The 22,188-nt window shown below is 42.2% G+C and overlaps 1 protein-coding gene across 1 annotated transcript in view; it reads right to left on the bottom strand.

Moving 5' to 3' along the window:
* Positions 1-3,013, bottom strand: part of LOC132830739 (parathyroid hormone/parathyroid hormone-related peptide receptor-like) — a 146,233-nt gene extending 143,220 nt beyond the window's left edge. Inside the window, exons 1-2 of the mRNA XM_060848577.1 lie at positions 2,898-3,013; positions 2,478-2,611 (exon numbers count right to left, since the gene is read on the bottom strand). Coding sequence (XP_060704560.1) covers positions 2,478-2,611; positions 2,898-3,013 — 250 coding nt within the window. The remainder of the gene's footprint in view (positions 1-2,477; positions 2,612-2,897) is intronic.
* Positions 3,014-22,188: the final 19,175 nt, after the last annotated feature.

The following is a 22,188-nucleotide window of genomic DNA, read 5'->3' as shown; positions in this document are numbered from 1 at the left end:
GATATAAAAGAGACCTACGGGACAACGTTTTCACACAGAGGGTGGTACGTGTATGGAATGAGCTACCAGAGGAAGTGGTGGAGGCTGGTATAATTACAACATTTAAAAGACATTTGGATGGGTATATGAATAGGAAGGGTTTGGAGAGATATGGGCTAGGTGCTGGCAGGTGGGACTAGGTTGGGTTGGGATATCTGGTCGGTATGGGCGGGTTGGACCGAAGGGTCTGTTTCTATGCTGTACATCTCTATGACTCGATAAGGTGTCTGAAAAGTGGAGGCATTGTCGAACAGAACACAGGTTGGTAGTTGCAGGATTGAGTGAAATGGTGTAAACCAGGCAAGGGACCGGGTTTCCCCTGTGCCCTACACACTGGTACTTTACATTATTATACACTTCTATTTTTCCCAGCACATGGAGTAGTTTTAGGCAGACAGCATGGGCATATTTAAGGAAAAATGGGGCAAACACCAAATGAAGAAAGGCATCAAAGGGAATGCTGAATTACTGAGAGTTGGAGCCTGAACTCAAACACAAACCAATATGGCAGAAGGATCTGTCCCTGTGGTTTAAATTTTATGTGATTTTGTGCAAATATTCTTGACATCTTTACGAGTCAGTTATCAAAATGTCAAGGTTTAGTTGTTCATAGGCAGTGATTTAATCCTTTCCAGGGAAATTTCCTAATAACAACCCCATGAGAACTGATGGAAATGCCGAATGCAGAACGCTTAAGAAGAGCATTTTCCTACCTTTGTTAGAATTAGCATCATTTTGGGGCAGTATTACTGAGAGTATTCATGTCTGTTTAAAAGGAGAGTTGAGAAGAAGCTTTTTCTGAAAAGGTTTTATATCACAGCCTGAGGACAAACATTAACAAACCTCACAGCTTAACAACAATTTATTTAGTTCCCTTTACAACCTCCTAGATAGAGAGCTCAAGTCAAGTAGGAGGAGACACGGCAGTTAATTTGAAACTATGTGCAAATAGTTGTTTCTAATGTAAAAACACAAAGCCTGGGCATCAACGGTTTATGAAAACAATATATTTATGAGTTAATGTTCAAATGCTGGAGGAAAAGTGAATGGTTAAGTGGAAATTAAATTAATATTGAGGCAGGATCTGCACAGCACTCTGAGTAAAGCATAATTGGAAGAGAGGAAGGACAATACCATCAGTCAGAACTGAAATTGGGTAGAGAGACAACTGTCAATGAGGTTGTGACTCCGAAGTAATAACTGGAAAAATGTCCCAGCAAATAATTAGTGGTGAATTCCACGTTGAAGATATAGTGGAACACCAGGTCTCAGTACTCAGTCAACATTAACAACCCACTGCAAGATATAACTAATGTAGCTTAGGATGGTGAAAACTCATCCTGAATTAATGCTAATTTAAACCATTTATACCCGTGATTGATGCAAACAGTTTACAGAGACATCTTACATTAACGTCAATTAAACTCGCGGTTGAGGAGAATCAAATGTACTATTAACAATCAGAATTAATGAAATTAAAATTGAGAAGGACATAATTGGTAGAGGAACATTCCATGTTTCGGGTGAAACACTGAAATTCAAGTTAATATTTCCACAATCGCCATGATAAAAATTACTGGAGGATCTGAAGAGATTAGGCAATGGATGCAGTATGAAAATACAAAGTGGTGGAATGGTTTTGATCTTTTCTTGTTTACAATTCAATGTGCAATAATATTTTAGTCATTGTTGGGCAAAATTAATCATCTGGTCCGTGCTCTGAACCAGAAGAAAAAAGGTATGCTATGGAACATTAAGCCATGAATTCTCGCTGACAGAGTTCACCTGATCTGGAGTTCAGTGTGACAGAAATGATTGTCACTTAGGGAAGACTTTCACTTGAACAGGAATGCAGCATTTCAGGTCTGCAGACGGCTCACCAAGCTTCGATCCGGGATTCAGGGGAGTCTCCCAAACGAACTCACAAAGTTCGGTGAACTACTTTGAAGTCTACGTTCAGTTGCTCTTTCCGTAATATGTGACATTTGAAATTTAAAGTTGCTATTAATTAAAGCTGTGAGTTACAAATAACATGATACACGTCTGAGCCCTTCTCTAGCGCTAGACGGTCACTGTCGCTGTCCAGGTTATCACAGCTCTTCCCAGGGTGCAGGTGAAAACAAAACTGAGATATCAGATTGTCACATCTGAGGCATTTCATCCTAACAGAGGTGCAGGGATAGATTTAGACCCAAATCAGGAATGGCATTGGAACACAGCAAACTACCGAGAACTGACGGTCAGGATTTTGCATATGGGCACTCCAACTGAGGACACATCCTCCAGATTAAACTGGGCACAAGGGGAAAAGCAATGTGAGTGGAGAGACCACCTTCAGGAAACCATCCGTGCCCACCAACGCTGCGCTGTGCCACTTTCTGGGGGCTGGGTATTGCGGCGTACCCAGTCTTTGTGTCTGGGCGATGGTGGGTACTCACCAGTGCACGGGCAGATCCCAGGAGCCAGGAACACAGCAGGAGGAGCCCGAAGCAGCGGCGACCGATAGTCCCCATCCCCAGCTGGCGACCCGAGAGCGCTTTCTCCCACCGACCGCACAACCGGGCCAGAAACTCTGCAACGGGTTCAGGAGCAGAGTCTCAGTTTAATGGTTAATCAAAAAAGATCGACGAATTCCACTGAACTAAAGAGAACGGTCACATCCAAGTAACACAATAGCAAATACACTAAAATAAAATCAATTCAGCAAATTCATGATGGATTTTTTTAAAAAACACACACAAAAACAATGACATTAAACACCAAAACGTGTCTTATTGAAATGCAGCTTCACCCAGCTCCTGAACTCCTTTTCCCGCGATCTGAGTTGCTTGGAGTTTTCGGTCAGGATTTGAACTCACCCTCCCACCGCCTCTCCAATGCCCCACTGCCTGCTCGGAGAATTTCCCCCGGTTCCCCGCTGGGCTGGAACCGCCTCCCGGGTGAATCTCCAGTGCAGCTCCCACAGCCAGCTCATTGTGCGGACAGAGAGGCAGGGGGACAAGGGAAAGGGTATTATTGTTAAAGGGCATGGGTCTGAGCTCCTCGGGCTACGGCCAAATCACGGGCAAGTTATTTCCTGATTATCAAATAAGAAAACAAAACCAACCTAGATTGCAAAATCTACCAGGTTTGCACACAGTTCCAGTGCCACACTACCCAGCAGGCACGAAATCCGCCTGGCCACATTCCAACAGCTTTCTGTGGTTGGCTCCGTTAGCGCTGAGCCTTCCTTTCCAATGTGGGTTCCCAACACAATCCCTCCAGCCTGGCCTGGCCCTGGGGCCGGAGGACACACCTGTAAGTTTCTGTTTCAGTGTTTGTGAGAGCGGGCACGCACGGAGTTGCATGAGCCTGAATGATTGTGTCTGCATTTGTGTGTGTGTGTGTATGTGTGTGTGTATGTAAGGCTGCATTTGTATGCGACTGTGTGTAAATGTGTATACGAGTGGAAATGTGTACCTGAGCTTGAGTGCATATGCATGGGCGCATTGGAGATTATATATGAGCGTGTGGCTGTACGCGAGTGTTGTAAAAGACCATACATTTTCTTTTTTTAGGTTATAGGATTGTTAAAATTGCAATAAAAGAGGTATTCAGCTTGAAAATCAAGTAATGCAGACAGATGAGCTGCATGGCACTGTTGCTTTTTGAGGCTGTAAGAGGGAGAGTTCGAGACGGAGTGTCACTGAGAATCCTTGGACTTAAGCAAATTCTGCCTGAGTTTAAAAAGCCATTCAAAACGAAGGCAGTAGCAAACGAGGGAAACTTGCAGAACCTACAAAATAAAAGCAGCCACCTCTCCATCTCTTTCTGTGTGTGTATAGAGAGAAAAGACAGGTCACCAAAAACGTTTTTAAAAAGAATTCTAAATCAAGGAAGCCCTAAGTCCACCTGACATATCTTCACTGTTAAAACCAGGAGGTCTGTCAGAATAACTCTTTCGACTTTGTCATTTGGGCTTCTGCTCTGATAAAAAAATGAAAGTTTTAATCTGGGGCTGTTTACTGTATCCCATCTCCATTACACTGGACTCCATTGGCTATAAATTCTGAGTATGATCTTAACTTCCACAACTACCTGATGAAGGAGCAGCGCCCCGAAAGCTAGTGCTTCCAAATAAACCTGTTGGATTATAACTTGGTGTTGTGTGATTTTTAGCTTTAAATTACATCATTTTCCACCCTTGTATGTAAATATATTAATCTGTTTTGTGTTTTGTCTGTCCTAAACATGACTGAGTATGTGGATATTTTTGGGCTTTGAAGTGGTATAGTTTAAGTTGATTAGTAGTAGAATAGAAATTACTTATTTTCACTGCTCTTGAATAGACAAGTATGTTACAATAAATAGTTATTTGTTGTCACTGATGAAACCTAGTGTGAATTGCTTTTGTTCTGAATAAGTAGTCAGTAGGGCAAATTGGTCAACTTGATGGTCTTGTTGGGATTTTATCCATTTATGTGTTTTGTGATGACTTTTGGAACAGCAAGAAGCAATTTTCAGTGCACTTTTCCCAGATAAGTCATGAGCATGAGAAAGTTTGGGGCTCAGAGTCCAAGCAGATAACACAACATCAGCGTAAGTGACAAAGATTAAAAGGGCAAATCCCAGGTTTCTCAGGCTAAAACCTTCCTGGAATTGGAAGAGGTATCCTTGATGGACTTATAAAACATAACAAAAGATAAATTGCTGGAATTGGCAAAAGATAAGGTGGAATTGCCCGGCACAGCGAAGATGGCAGAGTTGATTGAAAGATTTGGAAACCATTGATGGAAGTACTGGAGGGACTAGCCACGCCAGATGGTGAGTCATTAGAGTTACCAAGGATTTCGTTCCAGTTCGAATGGAACTTAACCATAAGATGGAGATAAATTAGCTCAAAATACAAAAGGAAAATGCCTTGGAAAAAAATAGAGTAACACTTAAAAGCAGGAAACAGAAATGGGAAAACTTGAACTTGAATTTCTGAGAGAAAAAGAAAATGAAGCCTGAGGCAGGGCTTAAAGTAATGCAGTCAAAACAGGGATGTCAGATGCTAACAAAAGCTCTAATGGGAAGAACTGGAGCCATAATGTAACGTCCACCCAAGAAATGCTTAAATTTGCAGAGGCCCTATCTAAACTTGAGGAAAAGGTTGTGAAGATATTCTTTAAGACATTTGAGAAAGTAGTGAGACAAATGAATGGCAGGAAGAAAATTGGATATCGCCCATTCAGAGCAAGTTGACCAGCAGAGCATGTGAAAATTATGTGCCACTGTCAGCTGAGGTTTCTAAGGATTTATAATGCAGGAAAAGAAGGCTATTCTTTCAAACGCATACAAGTTAGTTCTAAATTTAGAAATTTGAGGAGATAGCCTGGGCAAACCTACATTAACTTTTAAAGGTTACTGCAAAGTATTTTCCAAAAATAGATATAGGCATTAGGGGTAAATACTACATATGAAACCCTCAGAGAAATCATTATCTTGGAAGAATTTAAGAACTCACTATCCTTTGTAACTAAAACCCATGTTGAGGACCGAAGGGTTGCAACTGCAAGACATGCAGTTATAACGACTGATAGCTATGAATGATTCATAAAACTAAACCTCTTTTCCATCATCCTATAAACCTGGAAAGAAAGGGGTGGGGGGGGGGAGAGTGAAAGGAAGATAATTTGCCATGGTAAAGAAAGGACAGTTGGCTACGCCCCAAGATTGTCTCCTCAAATCAAAAACAAAGGTGCTGAGGGTGGAAGTCCATTATTTTGAATGCTGGTAGGTATAAGGCAAAGCCATGACTCTTACTTGTGATCAGTAGAATGAATCTGAAAAGGGATCTCTCAAAGAAAATACCATGGATTGAACTGCAGTGTTAAACACAGTTGAAGATTAGATTCGATTCCCTACAGTGTGGAAACAGGCTCTTCAGCCCAATGAGTCCACACTGACCCTCTGAAGAGTAACCCACCCAGACCCATTTCCCTCTGACTAATGCACCTAACACTTTGGGCAGCTTAGCAAGGCCAATTCACCTGACCACACATCTTTGGAGGAAACCCACGCAGTCACAGGGAGAATGTGCAAACTCCACACAGACTGTCACCCAAGGCTGGAATTGAACCTGGGTCCCTGGCACTGTGAGGCAGTAGTGTGAACCACTGAGCCACTGTGAACATTGCTGTAAGTGCAGGAGAAGTAAATAAGGAGCTGATTGTTATAAAGGGTTGTTGTCGAAAGTAAAGATAGCCTCTTTTTCATTAAATGGTGGAGCTAAACCCATAACTATATTAAGAATCAAACAGTCATAGAGATGTGCAGCATGGAAACAGACCCTTTGGTACAACAACTCCATGCTGATCAGATATCTTAAATCAATCTAATTCCATTTGCCAGCACTTAGCCAATATCCCTCTAAACTTTTCCCATACATATACCCAATGTTGTAATTGTTCCAGACTCCACCACTTCCTCTGGCAGCTTATTCCATACATATATCACCACCTGCATGAAAAGGTTGTCCCTTAGGTCTCTATTAAATTTTTTCTCTCACCTCATCTCTAGTTTGGGCTCATAGATTCATAGAGTCATAGAGATGTACAGCATGGAAACAGACCCTTCGGTCCAACCCGTGCATGCCGGCCAGATATCCCAACCCAATCTAATCTCACCTGCCAGCACTCGACCCATATTCCTTCAAACTCTTCCTATTCATATAACCATCCAAATGTCTTTTAAATATTGCAATTGTACAAGCATCCACCACTTTCTCTGGTTGCTCATTCCATACACGCACCACCCTCTGTGTGAAAAGGTTGCCCCTTAAGTCTCTTTTATATCTTTCCCCTCTCACCCTAAACCTATGCCCTCTAGTTCTGGACTCCCCCACCCCAGGGAAAAGACTTTGTCTATTTATCCAATCCATGCCCCTCATAATTTTGTAAACCTCTATAAAGTCACCCCTCAGCCTCCAATGCTCTAGAGAAAAAAGCCCCAGCCTGTTCAGCCTCTTCCTATAGCTCAAATCCTCCAACCCTGGCAACATCCTTGTAAATTTTTTCTGAACACTTTCAAGTTTCACAACATCTTTGTGATAGGAAGGAGATCAGAATTGCACGCAATATTCGAACAGTGGCCTAACCAATGTCCTGTACAGCTGCAACATGACCTCCCAACTCCGGTACTCAATACTTTGACCAACAAAAGAAAGCAGACCAAACGCCTTCTTCACTATCCTAGCTACCTGGGTCTCCATTTTCCAGGATCTATGAACCTGCCCTACAAGGTCTTTTTGTTCAGCAACATTCTCTCGGACCTTACCATTAAGTGTATAAGTCCTGCTAAGATTTGCTTTCACAAAATGCAGCACCTCGCATTTATTTGAATTAAACTGCATCTGCCTCCTCTCAGCCCATTGGCCTATCTGGTCAAGATCAGGTTGTAATCTGAGGTAAGCATCTTCGCAGTCCACTACACCTCCAATTTTGGTGTCATCTGCAAACATACTAACTGTACCTCTTATGCTTGCATCCAAATTATTTACGTAAATGACAAAAATAGAGGACCCAGCACTGATCCTTGTGGCACTCCACTGGTCACAGACCTCCAGTCTGAAAAACAACCCTCTACCACCACCCTCTGTCCTCTACCTTTGAGCTAGTTCAGTATCCAAATGGCTAGTTCCCCCTGTATTCCATGACATCTAACCTTGCTCACCAGTCTCCCATTGGGAACCTTGTTGAATGCCTTACTGAAGTCCATATAGGTCACATCTACCACTCTGCCCTCATCAATCCTCTTTGTTCCTTCTTCAAAAAACTCAATCAAGTTTACGAGAAATGATTTCCCATGCACAAAGCCATGTTGACGAATCAGTCCTTGCCTTTCCAAATACATGTACATCCTGTCCCTCAGGATTCCCTCCAACAACTTGCCCACCACCGAGGTCAGGTCCACTGGCCTATAGTTCCCTGGCTTGTCCTGACCACCCTGCTTAAACAATGACACCACATCAGCCAACCTCCAGTCTTCCAGCACCTCACCTTTGACTATCGATGATCCAAATATCTCAGCAAGAGACTCAGCAATCACTTCTCTCACTTCTCACAGGATTCTCGGGTACACCTGATCAGGTCCTGCGGATTTAATCATTTTTATACATTTCAAGACATCCAGCACTTGCTCCTCTGTAATAGGGACATTTTGCAAGGTGTCACCATCTATTTCCCTACATTCTATGTCTTCCATATCCCTTTCCATAGTAAATACTGATGCAAAATACTCATTTAGTATCTTCCCCCATTTTCTGCAGCTCCACACAAAGGTTGCCTTGCTGATATTTGAGGGGCCCTATTGTCTCCCTAGTTACCCTTTTATCCGTAATGTATTTGTAAAAACCATTTTGATTCTCCTTAACTCTATTTGCCAAAGCTATCTCGTGTACCCTTTTTGCCTTCCTGATTTCCCTCTTAAATACACTCCTACTAACTTTATACTCTTCTAAAAATTCATTCGATCTATACCTTACATATGTTTCCATCATTTTCTTAACCAAATCATCAATTTCTTTAGTCATCCAGCATTCCCTATACCTATCAGCCTTCCCTTTCACTCTAACAGGAATATACTTTCTCTGGATTCTTGTTATCTCATTCCTGAAGGCTTCCCATTTTCCATCCATCCCTTTACCTGCGAACATCTGCATCCAATCAGCTTTTGAAAGTTCTGGCCTTTCTCCAATTTAGAACTTCAATTTTTAGATCTGATCTATCCTTTTCCATCACTATTTAAAAATGAATGGAATTATGATTTAATTAGATTACTTACAATGTGGAAACAGGCCCTTTGGCCCAACAAGTCCACACTGACCCTCCGAAGAGCAACCCACCCAGACCCATTCCCCTACATTTACCCCTTCATCTAACACTACAGGCAATTTAGCATGGCCAATTCACCTAACCTGCACATTTTTGGACTGTGGGAGGAAATTGGAGCACCCGGAGGAAACTCACGCGCACACAGGGAGAATGTGCAAACTCCACACAGACAGTTGCCTGAGACGGGAATTGAACATGGGTCTCTGGTGCTGTGAGGCAGCAGTGCTAACCACTGTGCCACCATGCTGCCCCAAATTATGTCACTGGCCCCAAAGTGCTCCCCCACTGACAGCTCAGTCACCTGTCCTGCCTTATTTCCTAGGAGTAGGAGCACCTTGTCTAGTAGGTACATCCACGTATTGAATCAGAAAATTTTCTTGTACGCACTTAACGAATTCCTCTCCATCTAAACACCTAACACCATGGCAGTCCCAGTATATGTTTGGAAAGTTAAAATCACCGACCATAACCACACTATTATTCTTACAGATAGCTGAGATCTCCTTACAAGTTTGTTTCTCAATTTCCCTCTGACTATTAGGGGGTCTATAATACAATCCCATTAAGGTAATCATCCCTTTCTTATTTCTCAGTTCCACCCAAATACCTTCCTTGGATGTATTTCCGGGAATATCCTCCATCAGCACAGCTGTAATGCTATCCTTTATCAAAAACATCACTCCCCTTCCTCTCTTGCCTCCCTTCCTATCCTTCCTGTAGCATTTGTATGCTGGAACATTAAGCTGCCAGTCCTGCCCATACCTGAGCCACGTTTCTGTAACTATAGAGTCATAGAGATGTACAGCATGGAAACAGACCCTTCAGTCTAACCCGTCCATGCCGACCTGCTATGATATCCCATGCCCTGAGTTCATCTGCCTTCACTGTTAGGCCCCTTGCACTGAAATAAATACAGTTTAATTTATTTGTCCCATCTTGTCCCTGCCTGCCCTGACTGTTTGACTCGCTTCTGTTCTCAACTGTAGCAGTCTCAGATTGATCTCTTTCCTTACTGTCTGTCTGGGTCCCACCGCTCCCACCCTCCAAACCTTACTATATTAAATCATCCCGAGCAGCTCTAGCAAATCTCCCTGCCAGTATATTAGTCCCCTTCCAATTTAGGAGCAATCAGTCCTTCTTGTACAGGTCATTTCTACCCCAAAAGAGATTCCAATGATCCAAAAATGTGAATCTGTCTCCCATACACCAGCTCCCCAGCCGTGCATTCATCTGCTCTATCCTCCTATTCCTGCCCTCACTAGCTCGTAACACCGGGAGTAATCCAGATATTACTACTCTCAAGGACCTCCTTTTTAAATTCCTGCCAGACTCTCTGTAATATCCCTTCAAAATCTCAACCTTTTCCTCTTGCTGGCCCCTCTTCCCCTTGAGAACATTCTGCACTATCTCTGAGACATCCTTGATCGTGGCACCAGGGAAGCTACATACCATTCTGATTTTTCACTGCTGGCCACAGAAATGTCTGTCTGTACATTGGACTAGGGAATCCCCGAACAAAATTGCTCTCTTGGAACCTGATGTACCCCTCATTGCATTAGAACCAGTCTCAATAGCAGTCTCAGATTGATCTCTTTCCTTACTGTCTGTCTGGGTCCCACCGCTCCCACCCTCCAAACCTTACTATATTAAATCATCCCGAGCAGCTCTAGCAAATCTCCCTGCCAGTATATTAGTCCCCTTCCAATTTAGGAGCAATCAGTCCTTCTTGTACAGGTCATTTGTGTTCGTACATTTGTGTTCATTTGTACAGGCTGTTCGTGCTATGTTCCCCTGACAATCCATCACCCCCTACATTTTCAAAATCAGCATACTTCTTTGAAATGGGGATAGCTACAGAAGATTCCTGCATTAGCTGCCTACCTCTCTTACCCTTCCTGGAGTTAACCTATCAATGTGACTGTATCTGAGACTTTCCCCCTTCCTATAACTGCCATCCATCACATACTGTTGCTGTTGCAAATTCCTCATTGCTTCTAACTGTCTCGTTAACCAATCCACTCGATATGATAAGATTTGTAAGCAACAGCATTTATTGCAGATATAATCTGCAGTAACCCTTTAACTCTCTTTAAACTCCCACATCTGACAAGAAGTGCATATCACTTTACTAAAGGCCATTTTTGCTCCTTCACAATCTACAAACCAAGAAAATAACACCATCTTATTCCTCTGCAAAACACTGCCCCAGGTTAAATTAATAGTTATGGCTTATATTTTAAGTTTAATCAAGAGACATATCTCTAAAAACATATAATCAAGAAAGAACCCACTCTACTCACTACTGCAGACTTTCTGTAGGTCACACTTAAAACTTATCTGATTCTGTGTTGTGAACTTCGCCCAAACAGTTCCTCCAAGATCAGTTGTGAATTTCACTGTTGTTAATTTTCCCAGACGCACTCCGATGTCCAGCGATACATGAATTCAAAGACCTCCCACCATGTACTCGGCAGGAACACAGCCAATGTTGTCTATCTCATACGCTGCAGGCAAGGATGCCCGGACGCATGGTACATTGGTGAAACCAAACAAAGGCTACGGCAATGGATGAATGGGCACCGCACAGCAATCAACAGACAGGAGAGGTCCCTCCCAGTTGGGGAACACTTCAGCGGTCCAGGATATTTGACCTTGGACCTTTGGGTGACCATCTTCCAAGGTGGACTTTGGGACAGGCAGCAGCGAAAAGTGGCTGAGCAGGGGCTGATAGCTAAGTTTGGCACCCAAAGGGAGGGCCACAATCGGGACCTTGGGTTCACGTCACATTACAGGTGACCACCATTGCACTATACACACACACACACACACACACACACACACAGACACTCCTTTGCACAGACACGCACAGACACTCACACACACTCCTACAGACACACACACTCCTACACTCATGCATGCACCCTCTCACAGACTCAGACCCCTTTACACTCTCTCACAGGCACTCACAATACCCCACCCCAGACGCACACAAACACACAGACACGCACACACACATCTACACACACACACATTCCCACACTCACACATGCACCCTCTCACAGACTTAGACCCTTTTACACTCACACACATAAACACTCTCTCTCACAGACACTCACAAAGCCCCACCCCAGACATACACACAAACCCACATGCACACATACATGTATACATTTGTGGGGTGAATTTGTACTTAGAGTTGTGTTGTACTTTGCTCAAAAACTGCATGAATCCATGTAAGACTCTATTAACTCACTTTTTAGATTAGAATCACTCTAAACAGTATGGCACAGACAACAGCACACAGGGGGTTAACATCTTCAACATATTATATGGGCTGACACCAATTGTTAAAGTTAACCTCAGAATGTAACTTTTAAAGAAAGTTTTGTGATTTGCATTTGAAAGAAGTGAAACTATCGTGATTAGTCTAACAGACTTTTAAAAAATCAGGGTATTTTTCAATGTATAATTTCAGTTACATCACACTGTAAATGTTTGCTATAAATTCTGTGTCTTACAATTGTGTTCTCCACTAGCACCTGATGAAGGAGCGTCGCTCCGAAAGCTCGTGCTTCCAATTAAACCTGTTGGACTATAACCTGGTGTTGTATGATTTCGAACACATAATCATACTGACAACCTCAGCACCCATGCCAGTTTTCAAAAATTGCTCAGTTGATTGTTATTAGATTGTGTTGGATCATTACTGAAATTTAAAATTAGACACCAGTAAATCCTTACAGTTATGGATATGTCATTCTGATTTACAGAACTTGGAGGTGCTGGTGTTGAACTGGGGTGAACAAGGTTAAAAATTACACAACACCAGGTTACAGTCCAACAGGTTTATTTGGAAACACTAGCTTTCAGAGCGCTGCTCCTTCATCAGATGGTTATGGAGGTTAACGTCATGCTCACAGAATTTATAGCCAAAGGAGTCCAGTGTCATGGAGGTGTGATAGAATAAACAATCTTAGATTAACACTTTCATCTTTTATAATGGGATATGCTGGTTTCTGTTCTTTGATATGTAAATCCCAGAACTTCTTTTAAATTACATTCTCAAGGTAGCTCAGCTTTTTAAACAGTATGTATGAAGTCTGTCTGAATCCTAATGCTCTGTCAGACTGACAAACCCTCTGTATGGTTTTACAGAGTTTTACATGGATTCATATAGTTTTTGATCAAAATTAAATTCAATTCTGCAAAAACAAGTTCACTCCATCAGCTTATATATGTGCACGTGGGAGCAACAGATGGAGACTGCATGTGAGTGTGTGTGTATAAGCTTGGTTAAGAGTGTGTGAGTGTGATGGGTTATGTATGTGTGTGCATGTGAGTGTGGGGGGTGTATGTGTGTGCATATGAGAGAGAGAGGATCTGCGTGGGTGTGTGATTATGTGGGAGTGTGTGTGTGTAGTGCAGTGCGGCAGGATCACATGTAGTGGGACATGAACCCAAGGTCCCAATTGAGACCATTCCCCTGGGTACTGAACTTTATTATCAGCTTCTGCTCAGCCACTCTGCATTGTTTCTTGTCCCGATGTCCAGGGACCTTGGAATCAGGTCACCTGAAGGTCCGAGGCTGAATGTCCCTGACCGATGAAGTGCTCCCCGACTGGTAGGGAACTCTCTAGTCTGTTGATTGTTGTGTGGTGTCCATTCATCAGTTGTCATAGCCTCTGCTCGGTCACACCAACGTACCATGCCTCAGGGATTCCTTGCCTGCAGCGTATGAGATAGACCGAGTCACATGAGTACCTGCTGTGTACATGGTGGGAGGTGGCCCCACATGTAACAGTGTTACCCATGTCAATACTCTGACACGTCTTGCAGCGGCTGATGTGGCAGGGTTATCCGGTGTTGTTCTGAAGGCTGAGCAGTTTGCTACAAATCATGATCTGTTTGAGGTTTGGTGGTTGTTTAAAGGCGAGAAGTGGAGGCGTGGGGAAGATCTTGGTGAGGTAGTCATCCTCATCAATAATGTGCTGCAGGTTGCGAAGAACATGGCGTAGTTTTTCCACCTCCTGGGAAATACTGAACAACAAAGGGTACCCTGTCTGTTGCAGCCTGTGTCAGTCTCCTGAGGAGGTCATTACGATTTCTCACTGTGGCCTGTTGGAAGTGGTAATCGATGAGTTGAGCATTGTACCCTGTTCTTACGAGCGCATCCTTGAGCACCTTCAGGTGTCCGTCATGTTCCTCCTCATCTGTACAAGTCCTGTGCATGCAGAGGGCTTGTCCATGGGGGATGGCTGTTTTAACATGTTTCGTGTGGAAGCTGGAGAAGTGTAGCATCATGAGGTTATCCATGGGTTTGCGGCTGAGGTGCTCTATCTTGATGGAGATGCATGTGTCCAAGCATGAGACAGATAGTAGAGAGTAGTCCCTGGTGAGTTTGATGGTGGGATGAAACTCATTGCTACCACTGTCTAGTTTGATCAGTGACTCCTCACCATGGGTCCAGAGGAAGAAAGCGTTGTCAATATATCTGGTGTATTTGATCAATATATCTGATTTCCAGAAGCTATCCCTTTAAGCACAATTACAGCGAAGGTATGAGTGAGACAATTACCTCAGTTCATTATGGACTATCAATTAAAATACAATCAGATCATGTCTCTAAAGTTTTTCAGGGCATAATAACCAATCTGTATATACAACAGCAAGAGTCATAGAATGATAAACTGCTCCGTGCTGACCAAAATGTCCATCCACGCTAACCCCATACCCTTTTCTATCCATGTACCCACCTCACACACTTCTGCTGTCAGCTCATTCCATATATGTACCACTCTGTGTAAAAAAAGTTGCCCCTCAAGTTTCCTTTTATACTTTCCCCTCTAACCTTAAACTGATGCCCTCTCGTCCTTGATTCCCCAACACTGGGAAAAAAGACTGAATGCATTCATTCCATCCATTCCTCTCATGATCTTATACACTTCTATCAGGTCTGTCCTCCTCAGAGTCCTATGCTGCAAAGGGAAAAGTCCTAGCTTGTCCAACCTCTCCCTATAACTCAGACCATTAAGTCCTGGCAACATCCTTGTAAATTTCTTCTGCACTCTTTTCAGTTTAATAACATCCTTCCTATAACAAAGTGACCAAAATTGAACACAATACTCCAAGTGTGACCTCACCAACGTCTTGTACAACTGCAACATAACTTGCCAACTTCTATACTCAGTGCCCTGACTGATGAAGGCCAGTGTACCAAAAGCCACCTTCATTGCCCTGTCTACCTGTGACTCCATTTTCAGAGAACTGTGCATCTGAATTTCAAGGTCGCTCTGTTCCATTATACTCCTTAAGATCCTCACCCTTCTCTATATTAAACACTATTTGCCATTTCTTGGCCCTTTCCCCAGCTGGTCAAGGTTCTGCTGCAAGTTTTGATTATCTTCCTCACTGATTACCTTACCTAAGATCTACAAGCTCAGGGAGCTTTGGAAAGATACCATCAGACTCTCAAAACAACAGTTAACGCTTATTGTCAAAAATATCTACTCTGTTTCCATTGGAACAAAGAATTATCATAGAATACCATAGAATCCCTACAGTGTGGAAACAGGCCATTTGGCCCAACAAGTCCACACCGACCCTCTGAAAAATATCCCACCCAGACCCATTCCCCTACCCTAGTGCACTACATTTCCCTGACTAATGCACCTAGCCTACACATCCCTGAACACTATGGCAATTCACACTAACGTGCACATCTTTGGATTGTGCGAGGAAATCAGAGCTCCCAGAGGAAACCCACGCAAATACTGGAGAATGTTGGAATCGAACTCGGGTCCCTGGCACTCTGAGGGAGCTATGCCAACCAATGAACCAATAGGATTATGCTTCTTCCCATTTGCTTCCAGAGATTCCCTCAGTTAATTTACTGGTTTTCAACCATTCAAACTAGTCTATGATCAAGAGATATGAGGTCCATTAAATTGATTAAGGAATAATTTTTGAGTCAAAAAATGAATCCTCAATCTTGAATTACATGTCTATGTTTCTTCAGAAACTCACAGAAGCATGCAATGTAGCACAAGAGCATTTAAAAACTTCACAGGCAAAGATGAAAGGATGGGCAGACAAACATGCTCCAACTAGAACATTTCAGACAAGGGACAAGCAGTTAGTGTTAATAGTTTTATATGAAGCATCTCTGAGTTATAGCTGGGGGCAGGGAAATTATGATACTGTGAAGCATGACTTAGGATGCGTGGTTTGGAAAAGTAGGCTTCAAGGGAAGGGTGCAATCGATATGTGGAGCGTGTTCAAGGAGCAACTACTGAGTGTCCTTGATAAGTATGTACCAGTCAGGCAGGGAGGAAAGGGTCGTGTGAGGGAGCCATGGTTTAATAAGGAATTGGAATCCCTTGTTAAAGGGAAGAGGGTGGCCTATGTAAAGATGAGGCGTGAAGGTTCAGTTGGGGCGATTGAGAGTTATAAGGTAGCCAGGAAGGATCTAAAGAGGGAGCTAAGAGCAGCAAGGAGGGGACATGAAAAGTCCTTGGTTGGTAGGATTAGGGAAAACCCAAAGGCTTTCTATAGGTATATCAGGAATAAAAGAATGACTAGGGTAGGAATAGCTGCAAATGTGTTGCTGGTCAAAGCACAGCAGGCCAGGCAGCATCTCAGGAATAGAGAATTCGACGTTTTGAGCATAAGCCCTTCTCGAAACGTCGAATTCTCTATTCCTGAGATGCTGCCTGGCCTGCTGTGCTTTGACCAGCAACACATTTGCAGCTGTGATCTCCAGCATCTGCAGACCTCATTTTTTACTTAGGGTAGGAATAGGTCCAGTCAAGGATAGTAGTGGGAAGTTGCGTGTCGAGGCTGAAGAAATTGGGGAGACACTGAATGAATACTTTTCGTCAGTATTCACTCAGGGACAGGACATTGTTGCCGATGTGAATATTGAGTCACAATTAATTAGAATGGATGGCTTTGAGGTGTGTAGGGAAGAGGTGTTGGAAATTCTGGAAAGGGTGAAAATAGATAAGTCCCCTGGACCTGATGGCATTTATCCTAGGATTCTCTGGGAAGCAAGGGAGGAGATTGCAGAGCCATTAGCCTTGATTTTTATGTCCTCGTTGTCTACGGGAATAGTGCCAGAAGACTGGAGGATAGCAAAGGTGGTTCCCTTGTTCAAGAATGGGAGTAGGGATAACCCTAGTAACTATAGGCCGGTGAGTCTTACCTCTGTTGTAGGCAATGTCTTAGAGAGAATTGTAAGGGATAGGAATTATGAACATCTGGATAGGAATAATGTGATCAAGGATAGTCAGCATGGTTTTGTGAAGGGCAGGTCGTGCCTCACAAACCTTATTGAATTCTTTGAGAAGGTGACTAAGGAGGTGGATGAGGGTAAAGCAGTAGATGTGGTGTATATGGATTTTAGTAAGGCATTTGATAAGGTTCCCCATGATAGGCTACTGCAAAAAATACGGAGGTATGGCATTGAGGGAGAGTTGGAGGTTTGGATTAGGAATTGGCTGGCTGGAAGAAGACAGAGGGTAGTAATTGATGGTAAAGGTTCATCTTGGAGTGCAGTTACCAGCGGTGTTCTGCAAGGATCTGTTTTGGGACCATTGCTGTTTGTCACTTTTATAAATGATCTGGAGGAGGGGCTAGAAGATTGGGTGAGCAAGTTTGTGGATGATACGAAAGTCGGTGGAGTTGTTGACAGTGAGGAAGGATGTGGCAGGTTACAGCGGGATATAGATAAGCTGCAGAGCTGGGCAGTAAAGTGGCAAATGGAGTTCAATGTAGCTAAGTGTGAAGTGATTCACTTTGGTAAGAGTAACAAGAAGATGGAGTACTGGGCTAATGGTCGGATGCTTGGTAGTGTGGATGAGCAGAGGGATCTTGGTGTCCATGTACACAGATCTCTGAAAGTTGCCACCCAGGTAAACAGTGCTGTGAAGAAGGCATATGGCGTACTGGCCTTTATTGGTAGAGGAATTGTGTTCCAGAGTCCTGAGGTCATGTTGCAGTTGTATAAGACTCTGGTGCGGCCGCATCTGGAGTATTGTGTGCAGTTTTGGTCGCCATACTATAGGAAGGATGTGGAAGCACTGGAATGGGTGCAGAGGAGGTTTACCAGGATGTTGCCTGATATGGTAGGAAGATCGTATGAGGAAAGGCTGAGGCACTTGGGGCTGTTTTCATTGGAGAAAAGAAGGTTTAGGGGTGACTTGATAGAGGTGTACAAGATGATTAGGGGTTTAGATAGGGTTGACCATGAGAACCTTTTTCCACGTATGGAGTCAGCTATTACGAGGGGGCATAGCTTTAAATTAAGGGGTGGTAGGTATAGGACAGATGTTAGGGGTAGATTCTTTACTCAGCGAGTCGTGAGTTCACGGAATGCCCTGCCAGTAGCAGTGGTGGACTCTCCCTCTTTATGGGCATTTAAACGGGCATTGGATAGGCATATGGAGGATAGTGGGCTAGTGTAGGTTAGGTGGGCTTGGATCGGCGCAACATCGAGGGCTGAAGGGCCTGTACTGCACTGTATTTTTCTATGTTCTATGTTCTATGAAAGTAAGTATCAGTTAGTTAGTTGGATTAATAAAGTCACTTTTCTGGTAGATATACCTAATTGTGGGATGAAGAATTGGTTTACCATGTAAACATGTTGAATGTTATCATTATTGTGGGGAAGATAACAAAGAGTTGAGAGATTAATACAGAAGACCGGAAAGTGAGGGTAGAAGGAGGCAGAAGCAGTTCACAAAGCAATACTGACATACTGGGTCAAGACAGTGGGAAGATCTTATCAGGTTGCTTAGGAAATTAAAGGAAATTTGTAGAGATACAGCTGAATGTATTATGTAAGATAGATGTTGGAGAAACAGTACCAATAAAAGAAGATCCTGATTGGTCAAGCCTGGAAAACAAGCTTAAGGGAAACTGGAAATGCAAGGTTTTCTACAAAATGACCACATTGAATCTAGTCAAAGCAGCTGGTGTTCACCAGTTAGTCTTGCTTCCTAAATTGTCTGGGTTGATGTAACACCACATAGATTATAATTACAAATCTGAAAGTTGATTCATGTTCAGTTCCTCAGTTATGAATGAAGTAGATAGGGTTGATGTGGACTGGAGTGGACATAGTTAAAAATCATAGACACCAGGTTACAGTTCAACAGGTTTATTTGGAAGTGCTAGCTTTCAAGTGCTGCTCATTCATCAGGTAAACTAGAGGGGCAGGATCATAAGACACAGAATTTATAGCAAAAAAGTTACAGTGCCATACAATTACAATTGTACATGGAATAAACCTAGATTGCTGGCAAGATGGAAAAGCACAGCAGGTCAGGCAGCATCCGAGGAGCAGGAAAATTAACATTTTTTTCTGAGGTTGATTTATTAAAGGATTTTGGCAAGTATCATTAACATCAAAAGCTAAAGATGTATCAGCTTGTGTTACACCAAATGGATTATAACCTATACAGTATGTAATAATATACACAATAATGTGGAGTGTTGCCATTTGGGTTTGAAAACACACCAGCTACATTTTAAAGATTTATGAATCAAGTCATAGCTAAAGTACCTAGTTGTGTAGTTTATTTAGACAATATTGTAATGAACAATAAGACCTGGAAAGGGGATGTGAAACTATTAGAGGAACTGTTTAAACAACTACAGTAAGCTGACTTATTAATAATTCACACCAAATATGAATTTTCAAAACTAAGAGTAACTTAGTTAGGACATATTGCAGGGCAAGGTCAAGTATTATGTGGAACAGTAAAGATGAATGCTCTGTTAAAATTCCCTGTTCCTATAATAAATGGGAAATCATGAGATATTTGGAAGATTGTAGGCTTTTCTTTTCTTTTTGCTGTGCCCTTCTCATCAGCAGGCTTCTCTTGATTTTATATATATTTTTCTTTTCCTTTTTTTATTTTTTATATTTTCCCCGGCACCCATGTTATGTGTGTGCAGGTGTGAGACACAGTGAAAGACAACAGGTGTACAAATCTTTACTCATTTCCGACTATCTAGAAGAAAGGAAATACTAAAGTGGCCAGTGAGAAGCAATTTTCATCAAAGGACAATGCTGCGTGATCAAAAAAGTGAAAGGAAGGGTAGGGATTAAATCAAAATAGAGTTGGAGGGGGAAATAAAGCACTCCACTCCCTGCGGTGTCCACCTCTCCCTGAATAGCTTGAGGATGTTCCTTCTCCAGGACCACCTGGGCATGGATGTAGCCACGGAAGAGGGGCAGGCAATCAGCCGTAACAACCCCTTCCACAGCCCACTGCCTGGACCACATTGCAGGCTTTATTGGAAATACATGCCTAACTTTGGCACCATTGACATACATTTCACGAAGTTGTTATAAAAACAGACAATAGTGCCATGGCCAAGAGAGTACCGAGTGCCTTTGAGAAGCTGAAAGTGATTCTAATAAATGAACTGGTATTGGCTGCTCTGACTTTATAAAGTCTCTTGATAAGCAATTGATGTTAGTGCATTTGAAGTAGTTGCATATTTACTGCAGGATGATAAATTGTGAATAGAGAAGTCAGTGGGCTACTTTCTAAGAAAATAAATGAATATCAGAAGAAGTACGCTACAGTGCAAGCAGAGACTTTCAGTAGTAATATATTTTCAACATTAAATTTATGGTTGTCAAGTTTGCAAAGAAATATACTGACAATAATCCACTTGCTCTTGCAGAGAAATAGAAGTCTCAAAGTGCAACATTTAGACCTAATTGATTCAACTATACAATATAAAAACATTCACATTGTTGGAAAAAGTAATGAAATACTATACACATTATCAAGAATGTGATTGTGTTGAAAAAGTTTGAGAATTTGGGAAGTGACAAAAATGTGTTTAAATCATTTATAAAGAATGAATAAAAATTAATGAATGAAACTTTTGTGTTATATAGTACAGGCATTACCTAGTAATGAGACACATTTAAAAATAGCATGTCAGAGTGAAGGTAAGAGACCACATGTGTTCTTTATTAGGTTATAAATTGAAGTGGAATTGACCACTATATCTGAAAAAAAAAGACGGTTTTGTAACTTTCAAATCAAATAAATTACATGCAGTTGCACCATGAAATACAATGTTACTTTATATAACATTGAGATTGCATGGCATCAAGAATATGTTTTTCTTAATTTATTCAAAGAGTGTGTGGATATCACTGGCTAGGCCAGCATTTATTGTCCATCCCTAATAACGCAGAAGGCTGTTCAGAGTCAACCACATTGCTATGGTCTGGGGTGAAATGTAGGCGCGACCAGGTAAGGGTAACAGGACATTGGTGCATAAGATGGGTATTTAGAACAATCGATAATTGACAATTGCCTTAATGGTGGCCATTAGGACAATTCTTTATTCCAGTTTTTTATTAAATTCATATTTTAACCACTTACCCTGTTTGAACTCATGTCCCCAGACACTGGCTGGAGTTTCTGGGTGCTTGTACAATGGCGTATCACGGTACCACAATGTTTCAAATTTAGGAGGTTCCATCTGTCAACAGCCCTCTGGTTGAAGTGTAAGGTGTTTAAAAAGCTGAACAAAGGAGAGAATATTACAGATCTGCCAAATAGAATGAATCCATCTTTCCCTCTCTCTTCCCTCCACATGGAAACAGACAGGAAAGAAAGAAGCTTGTAAGAAGAATTCTAAAGAAGAAAGACCTAGATCAACCTGATAAAACATTGAATCAAAGAATAATTATTGTCCTGCAGACAGCGCATGTTATTATTGTTAAACCATATGGACTGAGACAGTACAATTTTCCAGCCTGTGGTGTGGACTTTTTAAAAATGCATTTATTCATTCACAGGATTTGGGTGTCTCTAGCTAGGTCAGCATTTAATACTCCAGGACAGTTAAGAGTCGACCACGTTGCTGTGGGTCTGAAGTCACTTATAGGCCAGACCAGGTAAGAATGGCAGTTTTCTTCCCTAAAGGACATTAGCGAACCAGATGAGATTTTCCTGATAGTTGACAATGGATTCATGGTCATCATTAGACTCATAATTACAGAATTTTATTGAATTTTATTCTACTATCTGCCATGGCAGGATTCGGAACCAGATATCCAGAAAATTACCTGGGTCTCTGGATTAACAGCCCACACTAAGCCATTGCCTGCCCAGAATCTTGATTTTCAGAATTTTGTTTATCCTGTCTAGATTCTTTTTAAATTCACGTGTTAAACAATTTGTCTGTCTTCACCATGAATGTGTGTGTCTGTGTGTGTGTGTCTGTGACTCTGTGTGTGTGTGTGTGTGTAAGTAATACACAG

This window comes from Hemiscyllium ocellatum, chromosome 32 (genome assembly GCF_020745735.1).
Source record: "Hemiscyllium ocellatum isolate sHemOce1 chromosome 32, sHemOce1.pat.X.cur, whole genome shotgun sequence".
Lineage (NCBI taxonomy): Eukaryota > Metazoa > Chordata > Chondrichthyes > Orectolobiformes > Hemiscylliidae > Hemiscyllium > Hemiscyllium ocellatum.
This window is presented reverse-complemented; position numbering and strand designations above follow the sequence as displayed.